The 23014-nt window shown below is 42.4% G+C and overlaps 3 protein-coding genes across 9 annotated transcripts; 1 reads left to right on the top strand and 2 right to left on the bottom strand.

Annotated features, from left to right (window-relative positions):
- The first annotated feature begins 366 nt into the window (after positions 1–366).
- Positions 367–7781, top strand: LOC125740459 (nucleolar protein 9). 6 transcript variants are annotated; one of them, XM_049011638.1, is made up of 12 exons: positions 367–512; positions 1033–1368; positions 1680–1916; positions 2238–2456; positions 2636–2743; positions 3255–3396; positions 4117–4309; positions 4470–4610; positions 5726–5845; positions 6436–6648; positions 7188–7293; positions 7537–7781. In XM_049011638.1, exons 2-12 carry the CDS (start codon positions 1161–1163, stop codon positions 7689–7691), a joined length of 1842 nt encoding a protein of 613 aa, XP_048867595.1. In that variant the 5' UTR covers positions 367–512; positions 1033–1160; the 3' UTR covers positions 7692–7781. The 6 variants fall into 6 exon arrangements, with proteins under 6 accessions (XP_048867595.1, XP_048867600.1, XP_048867597.1 ...); XM_049011640.1 differs by having other exon boundaries at positions 378–512; positions 1055–1368; XM_049011641.1 differs by having other exon boundaries at positions 512–639; positions 1055–1368.
- Positions 6954–13774, bottom strand: LOC125740519 (apoptosis-associated speck-like protein containing a CARD). 2 transcript variants are annotated; one of them, XM_049011773.1, is made up of 5 exons: positions 12933–13774; positions 11443–11521; positions 9982–10255; positions 9796–9837; positions 6954–8203 (listed from the first exon to the last, which is right to left on the bottom strand). In XM_049011773.1, exons 2-5 carry the CDS (start codon positions 11464–11466, stop codon positions 7926–7928), a joined length of 618 nt encoding a protein of 205 aa, XP_048867730.1. In that variant the 5' UTR covers positions 11467–11521; positions 12933–13774; the 3' UTR covers positions 6954–7925. The 2 variants fall into 2 exon arrangements, with proteins under 2 accessions (XP_048867730.1, XP_048867731.1); XM_049011774.1 differs by lacking the exon at positions 12933–13774 and adding an exon at positions 11883–12101.
- Positions 13775–13923: 149 nt separating this feature from the next.
- LOC125740517 (apoptosis-associated speck-like protein containing a CARD) lies at positions 13924–19755 on the bottom strand. Its single transcript, XM_049011772.1, has 5 exons — positions 19125–19755; positions 17210–17286; positions 16459–16732; positions 16255–16296; positions 13924–14390 (listed from the first exon to the last, which is right to left on the bottom strand). The coding sequence occupies exons 2-5, from the start codon at positions 17231–17233 to the stop codon at positions 14113–14115; spliced, it is 618 nt and encodes a 205-aa protein (XP_048867729.1). The 5' UTR covers positions 17234–17286; positions 19125–19755; the 3' UTR covers positions 13924–14112.
- Positions 19756–23014: the final 3259 nt, after the last annotated feature.

The following is a 23014-nucleotide window of genomic DNA, read 5'->3' as shown; positions in this document are numbered from 1 at the left end:
TCCTACTACAGAAATGCTACTGTGTCAGCAGTAGCACTTACTTAGAATATGAAGATTACCCGTCGCTTTTTTGTTTTGCGTTTTCATTATAATCCATATGCTACAACATTTTTTTTCACACGTTTCATTGTAATTTTTCTAAGGAAAAAAACAGCTGTCAATACGGTGGTGCTATACTTTGATCCTTGTGACAAGAAAAAGGATGGTAAATTAGTGTAGTAAACTTTGACTAGACATCGGAGTTATTGCGTGTTCATGCAATGCATTATTTAAGAGTAAAATAATACTCATAATAATAATACTCTTAATACTATTTTGACATGGCAGTGTTCCCCAAATTAACTTGTTATTCCCAAATTGAGGAGATAATATTTTAATATTGTAAAGCGCAGAAGTGGAAAGTACTGACTTTCAATACCATCGACAACCCTTCGAAATCAGTGTGTGACGATTATGTTATGCGCCGGTCAGTCGTGGATTTCGTCATCGTCATGCGTCTGAAAAGAAGCAACGTGAGTGTGGAGTCAGTTTGCGCGTGTGTTTGATTAAACTGTATAATTAGTTCTGTTTGATGGTTGTTATGAGTTACTGCATTATATGATGTACACTGAATTTGGAGTGCATATAAAACATGTGATGGTAATCGAAACGTATAGTTATTCACATAATACTTCAATTTTTAAATAACAAGGTTGTCTTAATGTCATGTTTATAATAATACAACTAACGTGTGCTAAGCAACACAAAACACGATGCGTTGTATGTTCGACATAGACTTTTATCCTTCATACTTTATTCTGTATATCACAATCGTAAATTACTTGTAAGAACGCAGATCTACAAGTTGTCGGTTTATAGAGACCTACATATTTTTAAATATAAGGCCTCAATATAAGCGAGTTATAGACAAACAGATTATAAAAACAAAGAAGCTAGTTTTTGCTATAATGTATGACTGTGTTTCTTAAAATATTGGAATTGATGCTAATAAAATATCTTCATTATCTAAGAAACTACTTTTTTAATCCTCAGAACTAAATCCCTTTAAATACAGTGAAAAGGAGTTCAGAAGCAGGATGGACATCATGCCGAGGAGCTGACAGGAACGTAAGGCACGACAAAAGGGAGGAAGCCAAGAAGATAGCGACCGAACACAGCTGATGGAAAGCATGGAAGGGAAAGAGCAGCAGAGGCGACTGACGGAGGGCGAAAAGAAGAGGAAGCGTCCTAGAGATGGAGGGAAGGGGTGTAAGGGGCGAGAAGGTGGTCAAGGAGGTGTGAAGAAACATCTGGACGCCTTGAGTGTGGGCTACTTTCGCAGGGTGAGCGAGAGGCTGAGCGAAGGATTCGCCGAGGAAGAGGAGAAAGGTAAGGCTATGAAGCTCTGGGCAAGAAACAGCAAACAGTGACAATGCAGTTACTCAACCGCAATGGCATGAATTGAAGGAAAAATTGGTCTTTACAGTGAGAAAAGAAGCAGTGATAACAAGCATAAGGAACGAAAGGAAAACTGAAAACGAAAATGGAAGGGAAAATGCAGACTGTGCCCATTTCCATCTTTACATTTCTAAGAATGAGAAAAGACAAATTCAGGCTTATAGACAATTTAGTTGCTGCTGTTGGGTTTTCGGTCTTTCATGCACAGTGCTGTGACTCTCTTCCTGGATTTCTTTCTCCAGCTTTGTTTGTGGCGAATGTGCTGTCAGAGGTGAAGGGGCGAGCCGCCCTGGTGGCCCTCGACGTGACAGGAAGCGTGACCCTCCAGCGCCTGCTCCCATTGGCTACTTCCACTCAGGTCGGGGAGGTGTTGGCTGAGCTTGGAGGAGCGGCTGGGGCGGACTTCAGGGCCGTGTCATGTGACCGGTGCGGGGGTCATGTGATGGAGAGCGCCCTGCGCCAGGTGCCCAGGTGGACAGGTGAGAGACGCGTTTAGTAACAGAGGTGGGAACGAGGACGTAGACGCTCCTAAGATCCGGGTCAAAGGTCATAGGGGTGGCAGAGCAGAAAATTGTCCAAGAAACTCAAATTGAAAATCCTGTCATGATTCCTTATGTGCCATGGTTGTGGTGGCTTAATGGTTATGGAAGCGCACTTGTAATTGAAAGATTGTACGTTCGAATCCGCATCTGTATGGAAACAAATAATCATGCTGTCAGGAGGAGTGAACGAGTGAAAACGCTGAAACATCACTGCCTGCTGTGATATTCTCATTGTTTTCTGCTGTTTTCTCCTCCTAGAGCATTCAGGTACAGAGGGACAAGAGACATCTGATACTAAGGATGATGTTGAAGCAGGGTGTTCTGGGATACTGGAGGCCCAGGTCCTATCTTTGTGCCACTCGGTGACCGAAGAGGTGACGGCATTCATGAGGCACACGCACGGATCCCACGTGGCACGGACGCTCACGCACGTGCTGGGGGGCTGCCTCGGCCCCGCCCACTCGGACAAGCGCTCAGGTGCCCCAATACTCACTCCCACACACTCTCAGGCAGCCTCACACGTGTGCACGTGCACACAGACATGCATGTGCACACAGACATGCATGTGCATACGCACGCGCACCTCAACATGAGAAATGCCCCCCCAGGTGGAGGTGAGCTCCTGCCATTCTTCTAACCCAGTTTTTTTGTTCTAGGGGGTAAAGGTCAAAATGTCAACCCCCCTCTGACAGATTTCGAGGTCCCGCCATCCTTTGCAGGTGCCCTGAAACGCCTGTCACTCGCTCTCATGGAGAATGTCCAGGGTCAGTGTTCCTGTTTCTCTCATATACCCCCTCCCCGATGCACGTTCGCCATTTTCAGAGATGTCGTCCTTGTTCCTCAGTAGTTTGCACTGCCTCTGGCAGAATGGCCTACAGCATGATACACCATTATAAATCTGTGTTGTCCACCATCTTTTGCGGTTTGCGGTCCGTGATCTTGCGCAGTTTGTGGTCTTTGAGTTTGTGGTCCAGAATCTTCAGTAATGTGTGGTCCAGGACATCTAGCACTGTGATATCTTACTCCACGTTCTCTAAGTGCATTGCGGTTTGTTGTTACTGGTAATTGAAGTAGACCACAGCTCCCTCTACTGGATTGTATTACCAATCATACGAATTGTACACCTTCAGCCTGAATGGCATTGGTTGTTTGAGTGATGTGGTTATCTTCCTCTCCTTCCCAACCTGTTCTTTTTTCCTCCCTGGGTGGTCCCCCTCCCCCCCCCCCCCACCCCACCACACACTTTTCCCTCCTCCCCTTCCGCTCCCTGTATAGTTTGTGTATCGGACGCTGGGGCCAGCGCGATGCTCCAGACGATGCTCACAGTGTGTCACAGGAAAAGGCCCAAGCTGTGTAAGAGCCTCCTGAAAGGCATTGTGGGATACTTGGCATCCCTCAACTCAGCTCCTGGAGTCAGGTAATGTCAGCTAAGTTTGTGCTGTGATGTTGACGATTATTCAAAACGTGGTATGATGATGATGATGATGATGCCGCTAAACGTGTGTCCAGCTAAACGGTCTGTTTCTGGAGGCTGGTCTCTCGTTTAAAATGATTAAGTTGGTCATTTTCTGAACTTGAGTTTCTGAAGTTGGGTGATGTACAACAGTGGTTTTCAACTGATGGATCATGAGATGGTTTTTATTGGGTCACAGATGTTGTGATTGCAAAAAAAAAAAAAAATCTAATTTTTTTTTCAATCTCAGACTTTTGTGGTCACAAATTATGGGCAATGTTCACCTATTCATCCATGTTCTGTAGCCGCTTGTCTTATTCAGGGAGGTGGGCTGGTCTGGAGTGTCTCACATCATTCACTCACACACCACTGGGCAATTTGGTGACTCCAGTGAACCTCAGTAACCCCACACACAGAGCCTCGAACCCGGGTCCCCGAGGTGTGAGGCCACAGTATCACTGTGCCGTCCAGGAAAAGGTTTCTTTGTCCTGCTGTCAGCACAGCCCCTGCATTTTTGGTGAAACAAATAAAAAACAAACAAACAAAAGTAAATAAAAACTTAAGGTTCTGACTTAATGATTGCAGAATAAAGTGGGTCCTCAGGCTAAACCAGTTGAGAACCACTGATTTACAAAACTAGACCGTGATCTAATGGTGACTGATTCACGCTGCTCTCCATCCCAGTCCGCTCCTGGTGTTCCTGAAAGACCAGGCCTCCAGCCGGCTCCTCGAGACGGTGCTCCTGCTGTCGCACAAGGCCGTGCTCCGCAGCCTGTATGAAGATCACCTCCAGGGCCAGCTGGTCGACTTGGCACTGCACCCGATTGCCAACTTTCCAGTGCAGAGACTGATAGCCACTGCTGCCAGTTACAAACTGGTATGTTGTCGTATCTTTCCTCAGGAGAGCGGTGACAGTGTGATGGCTGTGTGGTTATTCACTCCCTTTTAAAGCCTGAATTTCCTTAAATTTTTGCCATTTGAGAGCAAAAAAATCTAAAATTCAGGCCTGCTCACTTGCAAATCTTGCTTCTTTGCAGTTCCTGAAGGTGTTCGATGAACTCAAAGAGGGCCTGGAGGCCATCTTGGCTGTTGGTCACATGGGTGTGATTGTCCAGCTGGCAGAGAGCTGTGCACAAAGGGAGGAGAGACAAGGGGAGATGATGCGCTGCCTCCTACTGGTGAGGCTGACTCGGTGCGCTTTGCGATCCTACTGACCCCGGTCATCACATTATAGCTTAGTCTCAAGATGAGGAGTACATATGGATTTTGGACTGGTCTGCCGTTGCAATCGCAGACACCTTTGCATTGATGTACTACCTCAAACAGTATCTTTCTCAAACTTTCCGGACAGATTCTCTTCGTAACAAACTGGAACTTATCAAAATTTGAGACTGATAACACCAAAACTGAAGTAGCGCTGTGTAGTGATAGCAAAGGGATGGGTGACCGGGGCAACAGTGAATGTGAAGTCAAAAAGCGTTTGATGGATCTTATTATTGCGTCACAAAAGCACATGGATGAAGGTCTATACCTGATTTCATTTTGAGAGAAATCACACCAGAATATAAGCAGAGCTCTGTAGTTATAGCTAAGAATAGGGCAGCTTCAGACACTTGATGTCGTTAGCATGGTCACTCAAAACATGGGTCAGATCTTTTCCAAACTTTGCTGATACTATGGGTGAAGCGTTAGGTGGCAGCCGAGTGCAGAAAGGGAGGCTGCAGCAATCATCCTGTCAACACGGTATTCTGTGAAACTTTTTGCTAATTTTCCACGATCGCTGTACAAATCAGTGGTTTTTGAATTGTGGCCCACGATTTAATGTTCTGAATATTCAAAAGTAAAGTTTTTATATATATATATATATATATATATATATATATATATATATATATTTTTTTTTTTTTTTTTAAATCACAAATTCCCCCCTCTCAACAGATTTTATCGGTAGCAGTCCAGTACCTCGTGAACGAAATTTATTGTGGGCAAAATTATTCTGAGTGAATTTAATTAAAGTTGGGCTTTTAATAAGGATGTTTTTGGATAGGCGAGGGAGTGTGTAGTATAGGCTTGGGCAGAATTACAGTAATATTTGTGGTATTCTGCAGTATTTTTGTTCAGAAAAATTTATCATGGGTGAACCCCACACACACCTGGGGTGGAATTTCAAATGTAGTCGTGTCACTTAAATTTAGTGGAGTTTGCTTCACATGAGAACATCAAACAGGACAGCAGAAACTCCCAGAAGGCACGCTAACTTTTGCTGCAATTTTTTGCTGCTGTGTTTTACCAGGGTTTCCACTGTGCCGAACCCCCATCTCGACAGCTGACCTGCCTCCCGCTCCTCCTGTCCCTGCTGACACATGACGTGTACTACACTGGGCAGACAGCAGAGGGAGCCACAGAGACACAGGTCAGCACTGTACAGAGTAACAGCTTCTGCCTATCTTAAACTTAGTGTAGCAGATGTACAGCATTTTTCATTTCTGTTTAATTTACTTTGCATTTGTTGGCCGTTTATGTAGGAAACCTGCGCCTCTGTGAAAATGTAAAAAGCTGCATTTGCTTGGATTTATTTGAAATGCTGCTTGAAAACTTCTTGGATTTTTCTACTCGGAGAATCTCAAGTATGCATTTTGGGACATATGAAAAAAAAATGTGTTTCCTGATTCAGTGTTATTTGGAAGCTCTGTTAGTCTAATTTGAATCAATTCCCTCGTCCTACATTTGATGTTTTGCTGTGTTGACATTTCTGTGAGAGTTTGGAGTTTGTGGAGGAGAATCAGAGCCAAACATCAGGGCTGAAACTGGCTTCAGGGCAAAGAAGACAACAGTGTTAAGAGATCTGCTGGAGTAACAGAAAATCCTTAGTCTGCAGTGTGATATTGACTATTTTTTACTCTTTCATTATTGTGTAGAGATGCACAATGATGTTTGGTTACGTAAAGCTGTTGTACTGAATGTCTTTAAGGAAAATGACCACCCCCCTTTTATTCTCACCAGCGCCCCCTGTCTGGAATCTGCTATCATGGCTCCCGCCTTGTCCAGGCACTATTAAAGTTCAAGGATCACAGCCTCCTCCTAAACAGCCTGCGCGCTCTTACACCCTCCGACCTTGTGACCTTGGGAACTGACCAATCCGGTAGCCACGTGCTACAGGCCATTATGACATCAGCGAGCGACAAGGGGAGGGGCAAAATACTGAGGAGGCTGGAGGTGAGAGATCAAGGGGCAGGGCAGGTGTGGGGGGAGGTATTAAGAGTCGTGTGGAAGCAACTGATCACGGAGAAACGACGTCAGAGAAAGGGGCCGAGGAGAAGGAGCATTGTAGCATTTTTCCAGCACCTGTGAACCTCATTATACAAAAAGTATGCAAAAGAAACACAGGACAGTAAGACAGATTCACCCTCTCAGCGTATAACACTCACATACCACAGGTACGGACCTTCGGGACAGACGGCCTTTCTGTGACAGGCTGATTGGTGCCGGTTTTGTCTTAAAAATGGTTCATCTGCAGATCATGAATTGTAATGCTTTCATTTTTATTGCATAAAAATTCCAATAAAATTGATGCCTCATATATTTAATCAAGACAGACATATACAAGTAAAATTGTATATGACATAAATGAGATATGCCTAATTAAAATTAAACGACATTTCAGCTAGTAAACACCATCTGAAATCCAGTCACACGGAAGGGGGGGGCTATATCTAGTGAATGTTTAATCTCTAATTTCCTAGCTTTGGCTTCAGGGTGAATTTGTCAAGCTGTCCTGCTCCCGGTATGGAAGTCGTGTCCTGGAGGCTGTCTGGAACAGCGCCACCGTGAGTCAGAGGCAGGACATTGCAAAGGAGCTGGGTAAGACAGTATATCCCGTCACGGGACATTAGGGGAGTCGTCCAGGCACTGTTTATCGTAAGCAGTAGTTAGCCTGATTTGGTATGGAGATTAAAACTTCTTAATTATCTGTTCTTCGAAAGCAAGGATTTATCATAGACATCTGAGGGTGGCAACAGTCTTGTTCGATGTTTTGATGGAACTCCAAAAAAGCAGTTAAAACCGCTTCCCACTGCAACAAACGTCTCCTTGTCTCCCTTTCAGGGTCCAGTGAGTCTGTGCTGAGATCAGATCAGTTTGCCCGTCATGTCTGGGCAAAATTTGCCCTGACTCACTTTGTGAAGAGAAGAGCTCAATGGCAGGAGATACAGACCGATCAAAGGAAGAAGAGAAAAATGTTCAGTGACATCCTGCAGTGACAGTTTGGAAGACATTTGTGACTGACCAGTGTTAAAATACTCAAGTCAGTTCCTGTGTTTTTTATTTTTTATTAAACCAATGGAAATGTATTTGCTGTGTTATTTGTGTACAACCAAGGGCCAATAAGAGTTTAGAGCAGAGCGAATGAGCCAGTTTCACAGGGCACTGCCTGAGGAACACCCTGTAAGCTGGGAGAATTGGAATGGGGAATGGAGTTTTGCATACTGGTCCAATTAAGATCTTTTCAATTCTGAGACAAGGTGTGGTTCCTTCTTATTCAGGGAGGCAAAAAAAAGCTCTTTCAGACTATCAGTGTTTAACGCCTCATACAGCCTCCTCATCCTGTCCTGGCTGGTACTGCCAGCACGTATGTTATTGTACTTTTCCCCGCCGATGTTCCCATGGAGGTCGTCCAGTATGGGGTCAATCAGTGACACTCTCTGGATGAGGGCTGTCCTGTGTCGGTCTACAAACAGCACATCTATCTGATTAGGGACCACTGGACGAGGAGCTGGAAAAAAAAATCATTGATAAAACAGTTAATAGGCCAATGATGGACTGAGACTATTTGCAATTGGCACTGCCACTGTGAATATGAAAACCAGAACAAATTACTGGTAAATATGGTGTGATTGTCTTGTAATTGGCATTGAAAGTATGCAACTTGAGGGATAAACCCACTGTTTCTAAAGTCAAGTGAATCATTTGCTCAAAATTAGTGATCAGTGATTAGTAATGATTATAATTTATTAGGAAAAGGCCTGTGAAGGCCTACCATTGAGGAGCTGTTAAGTGAAATTCAATATTTTCTGTATATTATACGAGTTTTGTGACAGCAAAATCCTTTCTCGACCACATTAAAATGTATTGGGACATCGTGGGAATGTTGTTACAGCAACAGAAAAGGTAAATTAATGTAATGTAATGCAAAGTAATGCAAATTTTCACAGACATCCCACCTCAGGGATATTGATTTCAGGAAGGCAGATGAGGGGCATCCAGGAGGGTGGGGGTGCTGACCAGTGCTTGGCTGGTATTACGGTAACACTGTATGTATATTGCTGACCGGTGCTTGGCTGGTATTACGGTAATACCGTATGTATATTGCTGACCAGTGCTTGGCTGGTATTACGGTAATATCGTATGTATATTGCTGACCAGTGCTTGGCTGGTATTACGGTAATACCGTATGTATATTGCTGACCGGCGTTTGGCTGGTATTACGGTAATACCGTATGTATATTGCTGACCGGCGCTTGGCTGGTATTACGGTAATACCGTATGTATATTGCTGACCGGCGCTTGGCTGGTATTACGGTAATATCGTATGTATATTGCTGATCGGTGCTTGGCTGGTATTACGGTAATACCGTATGTATATTGCTGACAGGCGCTTGGCTGGTATTACGGTAATACCGTATGTATATTGCTGACCGGCGCTTGGCTGGTATTACGGTAATATCGTATGTATATTGCTGATCGGTGCTTGGCTGGTATTACGGTAATATTGTATGTATATTGCTGACCAGGGCTCCAGAATGGAGGTAAATTTTGAGGTGAGGTTGCGGCAGTAAATCTTCTTGCCGGCTGATTGTAAATTGCTGATCTAACTACAGAACAGCAGGACGTCTGATTTCCCAGACATTACCCATGATTTTATTTGTCGGTGTCAGAGGACTTTTGTCAATTTGCCAGGTTCAGCTATCGCACCCTCGCTATATCATGGATTTCCCCCCAAAGCATCACAGTTCTCTGCAATGTGTGTTTTTATTCACTAACATTACATATTATTATTATCAATATTGTGTTACTCATATCCTTAGCCCAACATCCACATATCCTATGTGCTTACAAAGTGTGTTTTAATAAGTTTACATGTGTTTAAAGCATGTGGGAGGGGAATTTTAGGGCTTAAACTATAAAAAATATTTATTTATATGGTCTTTCTATATCGTGGATTTTCACCTATCTCTGATGGGTCTGGAATGTAACTTCCGCGATAGGCGGGGGATCCCTGTATTTCAGTGTGAATTGAAACTGTAAATTTCACATCATACATATTTTACCGAAACACCACATGCATGTACAGCATAAAGCTCTTACCCTCCGCTGGTATGGCACTCTGCTGACTTTCTGCTTGGGTACCTGTAATAAAAAAGAATTTTAAAATCAGTGTCTAACAAACTGTTCGTTATTTCCCATATAATGCTATACAATATGTTAAAATTTCAAGAGCTTAAAAAGCTTACAATTTACATAAAAAACAAGAAAGGCTAAAACTATGCTTACCCTTCTGTAGGTCTTCATCCAGTCTCTGAGCAAGATCATTCAGGTTCATCTTCTTCAGGATTTCAAGCATGACATTGAGAGCATCAACTTTACTGTAGCAACTTATCATCTTGTCGGCGAGGTCTGTTCTATCCAAGCCCATCACCTGACCCCTGGGAAGGGGCTTTAACTCTTTATATTTTGTGTTACTCAGTTTCCATTTAAACCTCTTCAGCTCTTCATCACTGATCTCCTCCAGATAATCCAACAAGAGGTCGGCGAGCGAGGTCTGGGTCTGCAGAATGTCGGAGATGAGACTCACAAACCCATACATGTCACTCCCACACATGCACTGACCTTTCCGTTAACAGAAGGCAGGTTTCCTGCTCACAGTCCTATATGTCTGCAGGAGACACCTGCTGTGATTCTTTCATTACTATAGGAAGTACATGTGTGTGTTTATTTTCTATTGATGTTTAAGTCCCTTTAAAAACAGAGACCCATCCAATATAAATATAATATAAATAAATGAAAATAGTTCAAGACTCAATAGAGCACATTAAGACAATAGGGTCAAACACAAAATAGACTAAAAACATCATGTTAAGATACCATCCAGTATAATTATACATATTTTAGATTAAGTTATTCTGTTACAGTACGTCTAACATTAGGTGCAGTGCAGTATGGTAAGGAAGTAGCCTGAAAAGAGGATGGCAGAGTGAGCTTTTGCTCTGCTAAGTTATTCTGCTCTGTTACAGTACATCTGTAACATTAGGTGCAGTGCGGTATGATAAGGAAGTATCCTGAGGAAGAGCACTGCAGAGAGTGAGCTTTATGTCTGCTAAGTTACTCTGTTTTGTTACAGTATGTCTAACATTTGGTGCAGTGCAGTATGGTAAGGAAATAGTCTGAGGAAGACCACTGTGAAGAGTCAGCTTTTTGTCTGCTAAGTTATTCTGTTCTGTTACAGTATGTTTGTAACATTTGGTGCAGTGAGGTATGGTAAGGAAGTAGCCTGAGGAAGAACACTGCGGAGAGTGAGCTTTTTGTCTGCTAAGTTATTCTGTTCAGTTACAGTACGTCTGTAACATTTGGTGCAGTGCAGTATGGTAAGGAAGTAGCCTGAGGAAGAGCACTGCAGAGAGTGAGCTTTTTGTCTGCTAAGTTATTCTGTTCTGTTACAGTATGTCTAACATTTGGTGCAGTGCAGTATGGTACGGAAGTAGCCTGAGGTCTTATGAACACTGCAAAAATTGAGCTTTTTGTTTGCTAAGTTATTCTGTTTTGCTACAGTGAGTCTGTAACATTTGGTGCAGTGCGGTATGGTAAGGAAGTAGCCTGAGGAAGAGCACTGCGGAGACTGAGCTATTAAATCAACCTTCAGCTGAAAATACTCACTCATCTTAAGCTCTCCTGCCTTTCACTGTCAAGTTTTTACAGACAACATGCATATTACAAAAAAAAACATTATAGCCAAACCTCTCCACGGGAATGATAAGCCATCGCTCAGATGATTATGGCTGTAAAGAAACCCGTTCTTCTGTATCACAGTCTGACTCTGTATTAAAAAACAAGGATAATGTTAGCTTTTTATTCAAAAGTCAGTTAACCAGCTGTATTATCTTTCAACCAAAGCAAACAGGTCAGTTTATAATCACAGACAGAGATGTCCACTGATTTGGACTAATACCCATGGACCATATTGAACCTTGTGCTTAAATCCAGACTACATTACCCAGAATGCCTTCATCTGAGTTTGAAATTGCCTGGTTCTTTGAATTATTTGCACCTGATAGTTTCAGTATTCACCTTCTTTGTACTTACAGTACATGTTCCTTTAGTACTCAATGCGTACTTTGGAAATTAAGCTATAATTTTTCTATCAATGTATTCAGTGGTTGAAGTAGATCAGTACTCACAGGGTCACACGTGTGCGGAGTTTGCATGTTCTCCCCATATAGTTTCGCCCCACGGTCCAACGACATGCTGAGGCTAATTGGAGTTACTAAATAGGAGTGCATGTGTGAGTGAATGGTGTGTGAGTGTGCCCTGCGATGGGCTGGCCCCCCATCCTGCACTGTATAAAAAAAAAAAAAAAAATTGTAAAAAGAGAAATTCTGGCAGCAGGGGTGCAAGAAAAAAATGTAATAAAACATTGAATCGCTGTAAATTTATAACAGTAAAAAAATGTTAAGTAACATTAACAGTAACATTTTTTTCCAGTACTGTGAATACAAATAATTCCTGTAAAACAACATTAAAACTTTGTATTTTTTGAAAAAAAGTTCTTCTTTGTGCCACAAAACATTGTTAATATTCAGATTTAAGCTGGTAAAAAAACAGATCATCACTGGAAGAATACTAAAAAGTATTTGGGATTTAAGAAATTCCACGATAAAAATACCAGTTAAAGCTTGTAAATTAACAGAATGTAACTGCTGCATCCCAAAAAAATGCAGCAGTTTTAACAGAGATCACTGTAATATCATGATAATGAAACGCTTTTTAACATCAAATATACGGACAAAGGTGGTGCAGTGGTTAGCACTGTTGCCTCACACCTCTGGGACCCGGGTTCGAGTCTCCGCCTGGGTTACATGTGTGAGGAGTTTGCATGTTCTCCCCATGTCATCGTGGGGTTTCCTCCGGGTACTCTGGTTTCCCCCCACAGTCCAAAAACATGCTGAGGCTAATTGGAGTTGCTAAATTGTCCATAGCATGTCACACTATGCAGACATACACCCAGTGCCCTGGTCTACAGGGCAGTGGGCAGTTCCTGGAGCTACACAGCAAAGGGCGTCCCGCAGATCTACTGGTCTCTTACAACCTTCCTCGCTTGCTTCAACCTCAAGGAGCAGGATATCTATTAGTACGTAGAGCAGAAAGAGCTACGGCAGGCTGCAGAGCTTTCTCTTATAGAGTTTGCAAACCCTACAGACCTTTTGCAAGATAATAAAACTATCACTTACTTGCAGGCTTGTCTTGATCTGACAATCTCACTCCCGCCAGCTGAACATGGAGGCAGCCCTGTAACGACTTCCTGTTATCCTTCGACAAACGAGAAAAACCTGCTTTGTCTTCAAATATCAAAACTTTTTCAATTGTCCCTGCTGCCTTTTAAGCTGGTTTCCAAGCTTATGGAAAATTCCTCTTCCTATGTACTCCAGCAAAAGGACTCAGTCGTCATACAAGAATTGTGCATCCAAGCACCCACAGGAACAGGAAAAGAAGTGGTGGTTATTGGGAGGGGGCAGCACGGCCGGATGGAGGCGGGTGCAGGGTTGGGCTACGCCCCCCAGTCCAGCACTCATGCTCAAATAAAACATAACATTTCATTTCATTTAAAATTCAGGGAACCAATCATTTAATTCCACTCTTTATTTTTCTAAGACAACACTCCTGGCCTGACTCTTATCCAGGAAAAGCAAAAAAAAGAAATAGTTGGACTGTTTAAATCATGCATATCTGCAAAGGAGAAGCTAGTTCATGTCCAGGGGCTGCTTGGAATGCTACAGAACAGGCAGCTGCAGGAGGTACCGACACACTGGAACAGGACTTTATGTGTTAGTGTCTCTGTGAGGAGAGAGAGCCAGTTGGAGCTTCTCTGATAAATCTGAGGACAGACATTGCTCCTCTGTCAAGTGACGGACTTCAGATGATCAGTCGGTCTCTCCACGTGCTGTCTGTTTTATCGAGGTCACACCTGAACTGTCAGCAGAGTTTACTGTAACCTACACTAAGGTGTGTTTGTACTGCAGCTTTTACTTTACTACATTTCTGAGCTAAATAACTTTTTACTACAATACATTCTGCACGACCGAAGTTACTCACCTAATTACCTAATTACTAAGTACTATCAAGCACTGCTGCATAGCGCTGTTGGATTCTGGGTAAAATATTGTGGCATTGTGGCTCCATCTGTAAGCCAGTTTCCAAAAAAGTTGGCGCACTGTGTAAAAATCATTTTAACCATTTATTTTAAATGAAAATAGTACAAAAACAGCATAGCAAACTGAGAAATTTTCTTCTTCTTTGAACAATAAAATCAGTAGGGGGCGCTGCCAAATTGCTTGCCTACATGCTGCATACATTCAAAGGCACCGAAACAACATTTTAGCTAATAAAGACCTTTTAATATCTGAAATCCAGTCAATTCATTTCCAAGTCTAAGACAAGGTGTGGTTCATTCTTCTTCAGGGAGTCAAAGAAAAGCTCTTTCAGCCTAACAGTGTTTAACGCCTCATACAGCCTCCTCATCCTGTCCTGGCTGGTACTGCCAGCACGTATGTTGTTGTACTTTTCCCCGCTGATCTGCCCATGGAGGTCGTCCAGTATGGGGTCAATCAGTGTCACTCTCTGGATGAGGGCTGTCCTGTGTTGGTCTACAAACAGCACATCTATCTGATTAGGGACCACTGGACGAGGAGCTGGAAAAAAAAATATCAATGATAAAACAGTTAATAGGCCAATGATGGACTGAGACTATTTGCAATTGGCACTGCCACTGTGAATATGAAAACCAGAACAAATTACTGGTAAATATGGTGTGATTGTCTTGTAATTGGCATTGAAAGTATGCAACTTGAGGGATAAACCCACTGTTACTAAAGTCAAGTGAATCATTTGCTCAAAATGTGATTAGTGATTGATTATATCAATTAGTGATTATTATAATTTGTTAGGAAAAGGTCTGTGAAGGCCTACCATTGAGGAGCTCTTAAGTGAGATCAAACATTTTCTGTATATTATACGAGTTTTGGGATAGCAAAATCCTTTCTCGACCACATTAAAATTGGGACATCGTGGGAATGTTGTTACAGCAACAGTAAAGGTAAATTATTGTAATGTAACGTAATGCAATGTAATGTAACGTAATGCAATGTAATGTAACGTAATGTAACGTAATGTAATGTAATGTAATGTAACATAATGCAATGTATTGTAATGTAATGTAATGTAATGCAATGTAACGTAATATAATGTAATGTAATGTAATGGAAGTAAAATTTGAGGTGAAGTTGCGGCAGTAAATCTTCTTGCCGGCTGATTGTAAATTTCTGATCCAACTACAGAACAGCAGAACGTCTGATTTCCCAGACATTACCCATGATTTTATTTGTAGGTGTCAGGGAGCTGCTGTCAATTTGCCGGAGGCTCCCGGAACGTCTGAGAGAGGTGGGATGCCTGTTTTATTTCTAAAGCACATTGTAACAACTTTCCCAAAGTGCTACGCAAAATTATCCCTAATGAAACAAAAATAAGACGACCCCATAAATTATATAGTACAACCAAAAATATAGTACAACCAATGAGTGCTAAAATGATAAAATAGCTGTCAACAGTCAGAACTAAAATCCCGTCTATAAAGATAATCATTTGATTTCAATCGTGGTTTATAAAGAGGGACTGACAGGGAGGACCTAATGCCCAGTGGAAGCGTGTTTCAGAGATTAGGTTCACACACCAGAAAAGCACATTTTCACTATCGCCGGGCTCATGGCACAGTAAGTAAAAGTGTGTCTGATGACCTTAGCTGTTTAGGCCCACAATGGTGGGCAAGTACATCAGTAACATAGGAGGGACATAGACTGTTCAAAGCCTTAAAGACAATCAGCAAAACTTTGAACTGGATCCTATACTGGACTGGGAGCCAGTGCAGTGAGCCCAGTGTAGGTATTATGTGATCCCGTTTTCTGTCTTAGTCAGTCGTTTAGCTGCAGCCTTCTGAATTAGTTGTAGCTGAGACAGTGATGACTTACTAATTCCCGAATACAGAGAGTTATAATACTATAAGTGGGTCGAAATCAGGGAATTAATTATTTTCTCGAGAGTTGGAGGTGATAAAAATTTTACTTCTGAAATATCTCTAAGATGATAAAAAGCCAAAATAACTACTCTGTGATATATATATATATATATATATATATATACACATATATATACACACACACACACATTACATATTATTTATTATTATTATTATTATCATTATTATGTTACTCATATCCTTAGCCCGGCGTCCACATGTCATATGTGTTTACAAAGTCTGTTTTGATAAATTTACACGTGTTTAAAGCATGTGGGAGGGGTATTTTAGGTCTTAAACTATAAAAAATATTTATTTATATGGTCTTTCTATATCGTGGAAATATGTTTTTCACCTATCGCTGATGGGTCTGGAACGTAACTTCCGCGATAGGCGGGGGATCCCTGTATTTCTGTATTGAAACTTTAATTTTCACATCATACATATTTTTTACATTCATGTACAGAACAGCATAAAGCTCTTACCCTCCTCTGGTATGTCTGCCCGCTCACTTCCTGCTTGGGGACCTGAAGTAAGAAAAAACTTCAAATTCATTTCTATCTTCAGCATCAGTGTCTAACAAACTGTTCATCATTTCCTATATATTACAGTACATGGTGTTAACTTTTCAAGAGCTTAAAAAGGTTACAATTTATATGAAAAACAAGAAAGGCTAAAAATGTGCTTACGCTTATTCAGGTCTTCATTGACTCTCTGAGCAAGATTATTCAGGTTCATCTTCTTCAGGATTTGAAACATGACATTGAGAGCATCAGCTTCACCGTAGTGATCTCTCATCTTGTCGGCTAGGTCTGTTCTGTCCAAATTCTCCAGCTGACCCTTGGGAATACGCTGATACTTTTTATACACCAGGTTAATCAAGTTATATTTTAACTTCTTCAGGTCTTTTTCAGTGAGCTCCTCCAGATAACCCAGCAAGAGGTCGGCGAGTGAGGTCTGGGTCTGCAGAGTGTCGGAGATGAGTCCATGAGACTCACAAACCCGTACATGTCACTCCCACACATGCACTGACCTTTCCGTTAACAGAAGGCAGGTTTCCTGCTCACAGTCTTATATGTCTGCAGGAGACACCTGCTGTGATTCTTTCATTACTATAGGAAGCACATGTGTGTGTTTATTAATAATATAAATAAATAAAAATTGTTTAAGACCCAATAGAGCACATTAAGACAATAGGGTCAAACACAAAATAGACTAAAAACATCATGTTAAGACACCATCAAGTATAATTATACATATTTTAGACTAAGTTATTCTGTTACAGTACGTCTGTAACATTTGGTGCAGAGATTGAGCTTTTTGTCTGATATTCTCAGCAACCTTCAGCTGAAAATAGTTACTCATCTTAAGCTCTCCTGCCTTTCACTGTCAAGTTTTTACAGACAACATGCATATTACAAAAAAACGTTTTAGCCAAACCTCTCCATCGGAATAATAAGCCATTGCTCAGATGATTATGGCTGTAAAGAAACTCGTTCTTCTGTATCGCAGTCTGACTGTAATAAAAACCAAGGATAATGTTAGCTTTTTATTGAAAAGTCAGTTAACCAGCTGTAATATCTTTCAACCAAAGCAAACAGGTCAGTTTGTAATCACAGACAGAGATGTCCACTGATTTGGACTAATACCCATGGGCCATATTCAACCGTGTGCTTAAGTCCAGACTACATTACCCAGAATGCCTTGATCCTGCCTTTATCTGAGTTTGAAATTGCCTGGTTCTTTGAATTATTTGCACCTGATAGTTTCAGTATTCACATTCTTTGTACTTACAGTATATGTTCCTTTAGTACTCAAAGGCTACTTTGGAAATTAAGCTATAATTTTTCAATGTGTTCAGTGGCATGGTGGTGCAGTGGTTAGCACTGTTGCCTCACACACAAAAAAAGAAATAGTTGGACTGTTTAAATCATGCATATCTGCAAAGGAGAAGCTAGTTCATGTCCAGGGGCTGCTTGGAATGCTACAGAACAGGCAGCTGCAGGAGGTAGCGACACGCTGGAACAGGACTTAATGTGTTAGTGTCTCTGTCAGCAGAGAGAGCCAGTTGGAGCTGCTCATTGCTCTCATTAGCAATGTGTTCAGTGGCATGGTGGTGCAGTGGTTAGCACTGTTGCCTCACACCTATAGGACCTGGGTTCAAGTCTCCGCCTGGGTTACATCTGTGCAGAGTTAGCATGTTTTCCCCATGTCGTCGTGGTTTCCTTCAGGTACTCTGGTTTCCCCCCAAAGTCCAACAACATGTTGAGGCTAATTGGAGTTACTAAATAGGGGTGCATGTGTGAGTCATTCCATCTACAGCACCTCCACCCATTGAGCTCCGGGGGGTGGGTGGGGGGGCCACACAGGAGCCCACCTCGAAAGGCCAAAGCATCTGAATCAGCTACTGACCAAAACAAAAGAGCAGATCCCACCAAGATCCATTCCTGTGGCTCCAGCCAGCAGCCAGAGCAGTTTGTTATATATGGGCTTTTATACTAATACCCTATTCTACACCATTGTGTGGATTCTAAAAATGATGTTAAATCAAAGGCAGTAGCATGTCACACTATGCAGACATTCACCCAGCGCCCTGGTCTACAGGGCAGTGGGCAGTTCCTGGAGCTACACAGCAAAGGGCGTCACGCAGATCTACTGGCCTCTTACAACCCTCCTCGCTTGCTTCGACCTCAAGGAGCAGGATATCTATTAGTACGTAGAGCAGAAAGAGCTAAGGCAGGCTGCAGAGCTTTCTCTTATAGAGCTCTTCAACTGTGGAATATGGCAGATGTCCGAGATTCAGGCTCACTCTCAACATTGTAATCTAGACTAAAATCACCCTTGTTTAGTCTAGCCCATGGGAACTCTAGTTCTAGCTATAGCTAGATGCTCACTTCCAGTTAGACCTACAGTGTGAGGTGTAGAGCTGGGTGGGGATCGGTGCCACTGGCTTTGGATGAACTGAACTGTCAGTCTGTCACTCTAGCTTCACCCCCCCTTGTGGGATTGGAGTGCTGACATTTCAAGGACTCCCCATGCCTGCACTCTCCCTCCTACCTATACTGCCATAACTATATCTGCCGGAGCTTACATATTGCACTTACAAATTTTTCAAAAACATAAAAGATTCTACGTTTCAACATTTACTATGTTGTCTAAGACCAAAAACATCTGATCACCTCAGGGTTGCCAGCTCTCACACCCTTTCGCTTTCAGTCTCTCACGCTCACACAAGAAATCTTATATAACAAATCTATATTATTCCGTTGTAAGCTTAAAATTAGCTACATCAAAAACACTGGGGTAGTTTGCAAACCCTACAGACTTTTTGCAAGATAATAAAACTATTACTTACATGTAAATGAGTGTGCAGGCTGGTCTCGATCTGACAATCTCACTGCAGCCAGCTGAACATGGAGGCAGCCCTGTAACGACTTCCTGTTATCCTTCGACAAATGAGAAAAACCTGCTTTGTCTTTAAACTTTTTCAATTGTCCCTGCTGCCTTTTAAGCTGGTTTCCAAGCTTATGGAAAGTACTTCTTCCTATGTACTCCAGCAAAAGGACTCAGTCGTCATGCAAGAATTGTATGGCCAAGTGCCCACAGGAACAGGAATAGCCGTGGCGGTTATTGGATGGGGGCAGCACAGCTGGATAGAGGCGGGTGCAGGGTTGGGCTACGCCCCCCAGTCCAGCGCACATGCACAAATAAAACATAACATTTCATTTCATTTAAAATTCAGGCAACCAATCATTTAATTCCACTCTTTATTTTTCTAAGACAACACTCCTGGCCTGACTCTTATCCAGGAAAAGCAAAAAAAGAAATAGTTGGACTGTTTAAATCATGCATATCTGCAAAGGAGAAGCTAGTTCATGTTCAGGGGCTGCTTGGAATGCTACAGAACAGGCAGCTGCAGGAGGTAGCGACACGCTGGAACAGGACTTAATGTGTTAGTGTCTCTGTGAGCAGAGAGAGCCAGTTGGAGCTGCTCTGATAAATCTGAGGACAGACATTGCTCCTCTGTCAAGTGACGGACTTCAGCTGATCAGTCGGTCTCTCCAAGTGCTGTCTGTTTTAGCGAGGTCACACCTGAACTGTCAGCAGAGTTTACTGTAACCTACACTAAGGTGTGTTTGTACTGCAGCCTTTACTTTGCTACATTTCTGAGCTAAACAACTTTTTACTACAATACATTCTGCACGACCGAAGTTACTCACCTAATTACCTAATTACTAAGTACTATCAAGCACTGCTGCATAGCGCTGTTGGATTCTGGGTAAAATATTGGTGCATTCTGTAACCTAGTTTCCAAAAAAGTTGGTGCACTGTATAAAAATCTAAAACAGAATGCAATGATTTGCGAATCATTTTAACCGTTTATTAGAAATTGAAATGGTACAAAGACAGCAAAGCAAACTGAGAAATTTTATTGTTCTCATTTTCACATCAAAGGCAAGGATGGAGGCAAAGGCAGGCGTGGGGAAAACCATAAGGGGCTTTATTAAAGGAAACTACAAGCATGGCAAAAGGAAATGGACCACGAGGGGTCAAATCAGGATGGAACCCAGGTTGTAGGGCAAACTGGGGAGCACATGTATGCAGCAACATTAATGACTGGACTGGGGAGCTCAGGACGAGGAGGCACTATATACACCACTAACGAGGGAGCAGACGAGAGGCACCTGGAGTGATCCACACGAGGGCGTCACTCAGAGAGAGAAGGAGGGGGAAGGATGCAGGGCGTGACACTCACTTTGAATTTAAGGCCAACAACATGTTTAAAAAAAATTGGGACGGGGTAAGAAACAGCTGGAAAAGTTGTGCGATGGTTAAAAAAAAAAAAAAACTTGGTAGAACATCTCACAAATAATTAGGTTAGTTAACAACAGGTCAGTAACATGATTGGGTATAAAAAGGGCATAGAGAGTTTGGGTCTTAAAGAAACAAAGACAAGGCGGTCTTCAGCACTTTGTGAAAGACTGTGCAGGCAAATAGTGCAACAATTTACTAACCAAAAATCCATCAAAGACATCCTTAACCAAGATGGTGCCTCTTTCTCCAGGTACTGTTCCTCCATTACTATCTAGGACCAAAATGGGTAGGTGGGATTTCTTGCCGCCTCCTTCATGAGCACTGGGACAAAGAACCCAAACTGGGTCATTGTTTGGACTCGCACAGATGATGCTGATTGGCAGCATCTCTAATACAGGCATTGGTGTCACTTCCTGCTTTGGTACCATTCCGAGGTTCTCCTGCTCAGCCCGTTATACCTTCTCTGGTGTCATAACGACGTTCACACTGCATCCAAATACATTTTCATGAGGTCAAAAGATAGATTTAACCATCCCAAAAGTCAGGGAGTACACAGAAAATATGACAGGTTATAATAAGGTCTGCTCAGAGGTGCCTGAGCGGCAGCATTCTGCCAAACCATTGGATCGTGAGGTCAGGCTGAGAGCGATATTGAGTTTACCACAGAAGGCACGGAAAACCTGGGATGCAAATTGAGGTCCTCAGTCAGACACGATATCCTCCGGAGGGCTGTAGTACCGAAACCTCCAGGTAAGGAGATGATCGGCCAGTTCCATTGCTGTCGGGAGCTTGAGGAGAGCCATTGACCCATTTTGGAAAAGTGGCCTACGCCGGTGAGGATGCCGGTGTTACCTTTGGAACACGGTAGATCTGTTATCAAATCCATGACTAGGTGGGGCCACGAACGAGTCGGGATCGGCTGTAAAAGACCCGCGGGAGCTTGATGGGAGGCCTTCAACTGGGCGAACTCTGGGCAGGAGGCAACGTACTCCTCCATATCCTGATATACGTAAGACATGGCGGAATAACAGGGAACAGCTGGGCACAATTGGGGAAGCACATGCAGACGATGAGGGGGCGTGGCACACACGAGGACTGGACGTGCAGGTGTGGTAGTAAAATTGGACATTGGTAGGCCCGGGAGGTTGGCATATTGGGTCTGTTCTGTCTTAGGCCTTAGGCAAGAAGCGATTGTTTTAAATACTGTGTGACCTCGCTTCGTGTTAGCTGCCTGCAGTAAGTTCCGCAGACCCTGAGGAAAGCTCGGACCTTGGAGAGGCAGACAGCGGAACTTAAGAGGGGGAGAAACTACCTGCAGGAGGAGATTCGAAGCTGCCCCAACTGGTGCACAGCCAGTTATAGCTTTATAAAATAGTTGTGGCAGACAATATATAGTATGTTGCGTGGGAGTGCAAAAGTATAAATAATCATGTTAATCATATTCATGTTAACCATGTATTTGCAGTGAATCAATGACAAGGACGTCAATGTGTTAATCATTAATCAATGGAACACCCAAACATTAATAGTGATTCAACGTCATATGATCAACATCTATATACATATGTTAAGTAGAGTCTAGAAGCCGAGACAGATTCCGGTAAATTGAGCAAGACGGGTGGATTTTACCTTGCTACCAAGGTGAACCAATAGAGCAGGAGAATGGTGTTTGTTATACGTTTGCTGCTTGGTTCATTGGTGTTTTGTGACCAATCAGGACTTAGAAGTCCTTATTGGGAATTAGGAGTTATGGTTTATCAACTGGTTGCTCTGTGAGCTCCGGGTGACTTGGTACCAAGTGCCAGAGTGTGATGAGAGCGCTTTGCTGGATTGCTGGAATAAGAGATTCCCTTTACCCACCAAACTGAGAGGTCCAGACTTTTATTCTAAGTGTTATATTGAAAATTTTTATACCACACAGGTCATGACAATTGCAGCACGAATGCAATGCAAATCTTAAGAAACACCTGCGGGTTTGGATCACTTTTAAACTTTTAAAAGAGGTATCCTTCAACATTTAACAACCTTTGCATTTTTATACCGAGTAGTGATTTATTTATAACAACACTGCAGGAAAAAAATTGCTCAAATAATTTGAGTCTCCATCAATATGTAGAGAAAATTATTATTAATTAATAATGTTCAGTAATTATTATGCTAGAATGGTTTGTTTCTCCAATAAACAATATTATGGAAATCCCAATTAGTTAGTTATTGGAAGATTTAGTTCCAGGAGATGAATGGAATTCATTAATTACATTATTACTACCTAACCTGGGTTATAACGTTCATCCCGAGAATGTAACTCGCCTGGTAGGTAGCAGCTCTATAGCAAAACTCAAGGCCGTGGAAAGAGTTTCGCGATACTTTAGGACAAGTTTGGACTTAAAATTTATGAAGGGTGGTTCGCGTCAGTGAAGTGACTTAATT

This window comes from Brienomyrus brachyistius, chromosome 4, assembly GCF_023856365.1.
Source record: "Brienomyrus brachyistius isolate T26 chromosome 4, BBRACH_0.4, whole genome shotgun sequence".
Classification (NCBI taxonomy): domain Eukaryota; kingdom Metazoa; phylum Chordata; class Actinopteri; order Osteoglossiformes; family Mormyridae; genus Brienomyrus; species Brienomyrus brachyistius.
Note: the sequence above shows the minus strand (reverse complement) of the source record. Positions and strands in the feature narration are given on the sequence as shown.

Excerpts from the sequence above, each read along its gene's own strand:
- LOC125740459 (XM_049011638.1), top strand. The coding sequence starts at position 1,161 with ATGGAAAGCATGGAAGGGAAAGAGCAGCAGAGGCGACTGACGGAGGGC. Across the intron at positions 2,457-2,635 it reads CCACTCGGACAAGCGCTCAG|GGGGTAAAGGTCAAAATGTC; the intron begins GTGCCCCAATAC and ends TTTTTGTTCTAG. Across the intron at positions 4,611-5,725 it reads TGATGCGCTGCCTCCTACTG|GGTTTCCACTGTGCCGAACC; the intron begins GTGAGGCTGACT and ends GTGTTTTACCAG.
- LOC125740519 (XM_049011773.1), bottom strand. The coding sequence starts at position 11,466 with ATGGCTTATCATTCCCGTGGAGAG. Across the intron at positions 10,256-11,442 it reads CTTATCATTCCCGTGGAGAG|ACCCAGACCTCGCTCGCCGA; the intron begins GTTTGGCTATAA and ends GACATTCTGCAG. Across the intron at positions 9,838-9,981 it reads GGATGAAGACCTACAGAAGG|GTACCCAAGCAGAAAGTCAG; the intron begins GTAAGCATAGTT and ends TTTTTATTACAG.
- LOC125740517 (XM_049011772.1), bottom strand. The coding sequence starts at position 17,233 with ATGGCTTATTATTCCGATGGAGAG. Across the intron at positions 16,733-17,209 it reads CTTATTATTCCGATGGAGAG|ACCCAGACCTCACTCGCCGA; the intron begins GTTTGGCTAAAA and ends GACACTCTGCAG. Across the intron at positions 16,297-16,458 it reads CAATGAAGACCTGAATAAGC|GTCCCCAAGCAGGAAGTGAG; the intron begins GTAAGCACATTT and ends TTCTTACTTCAG.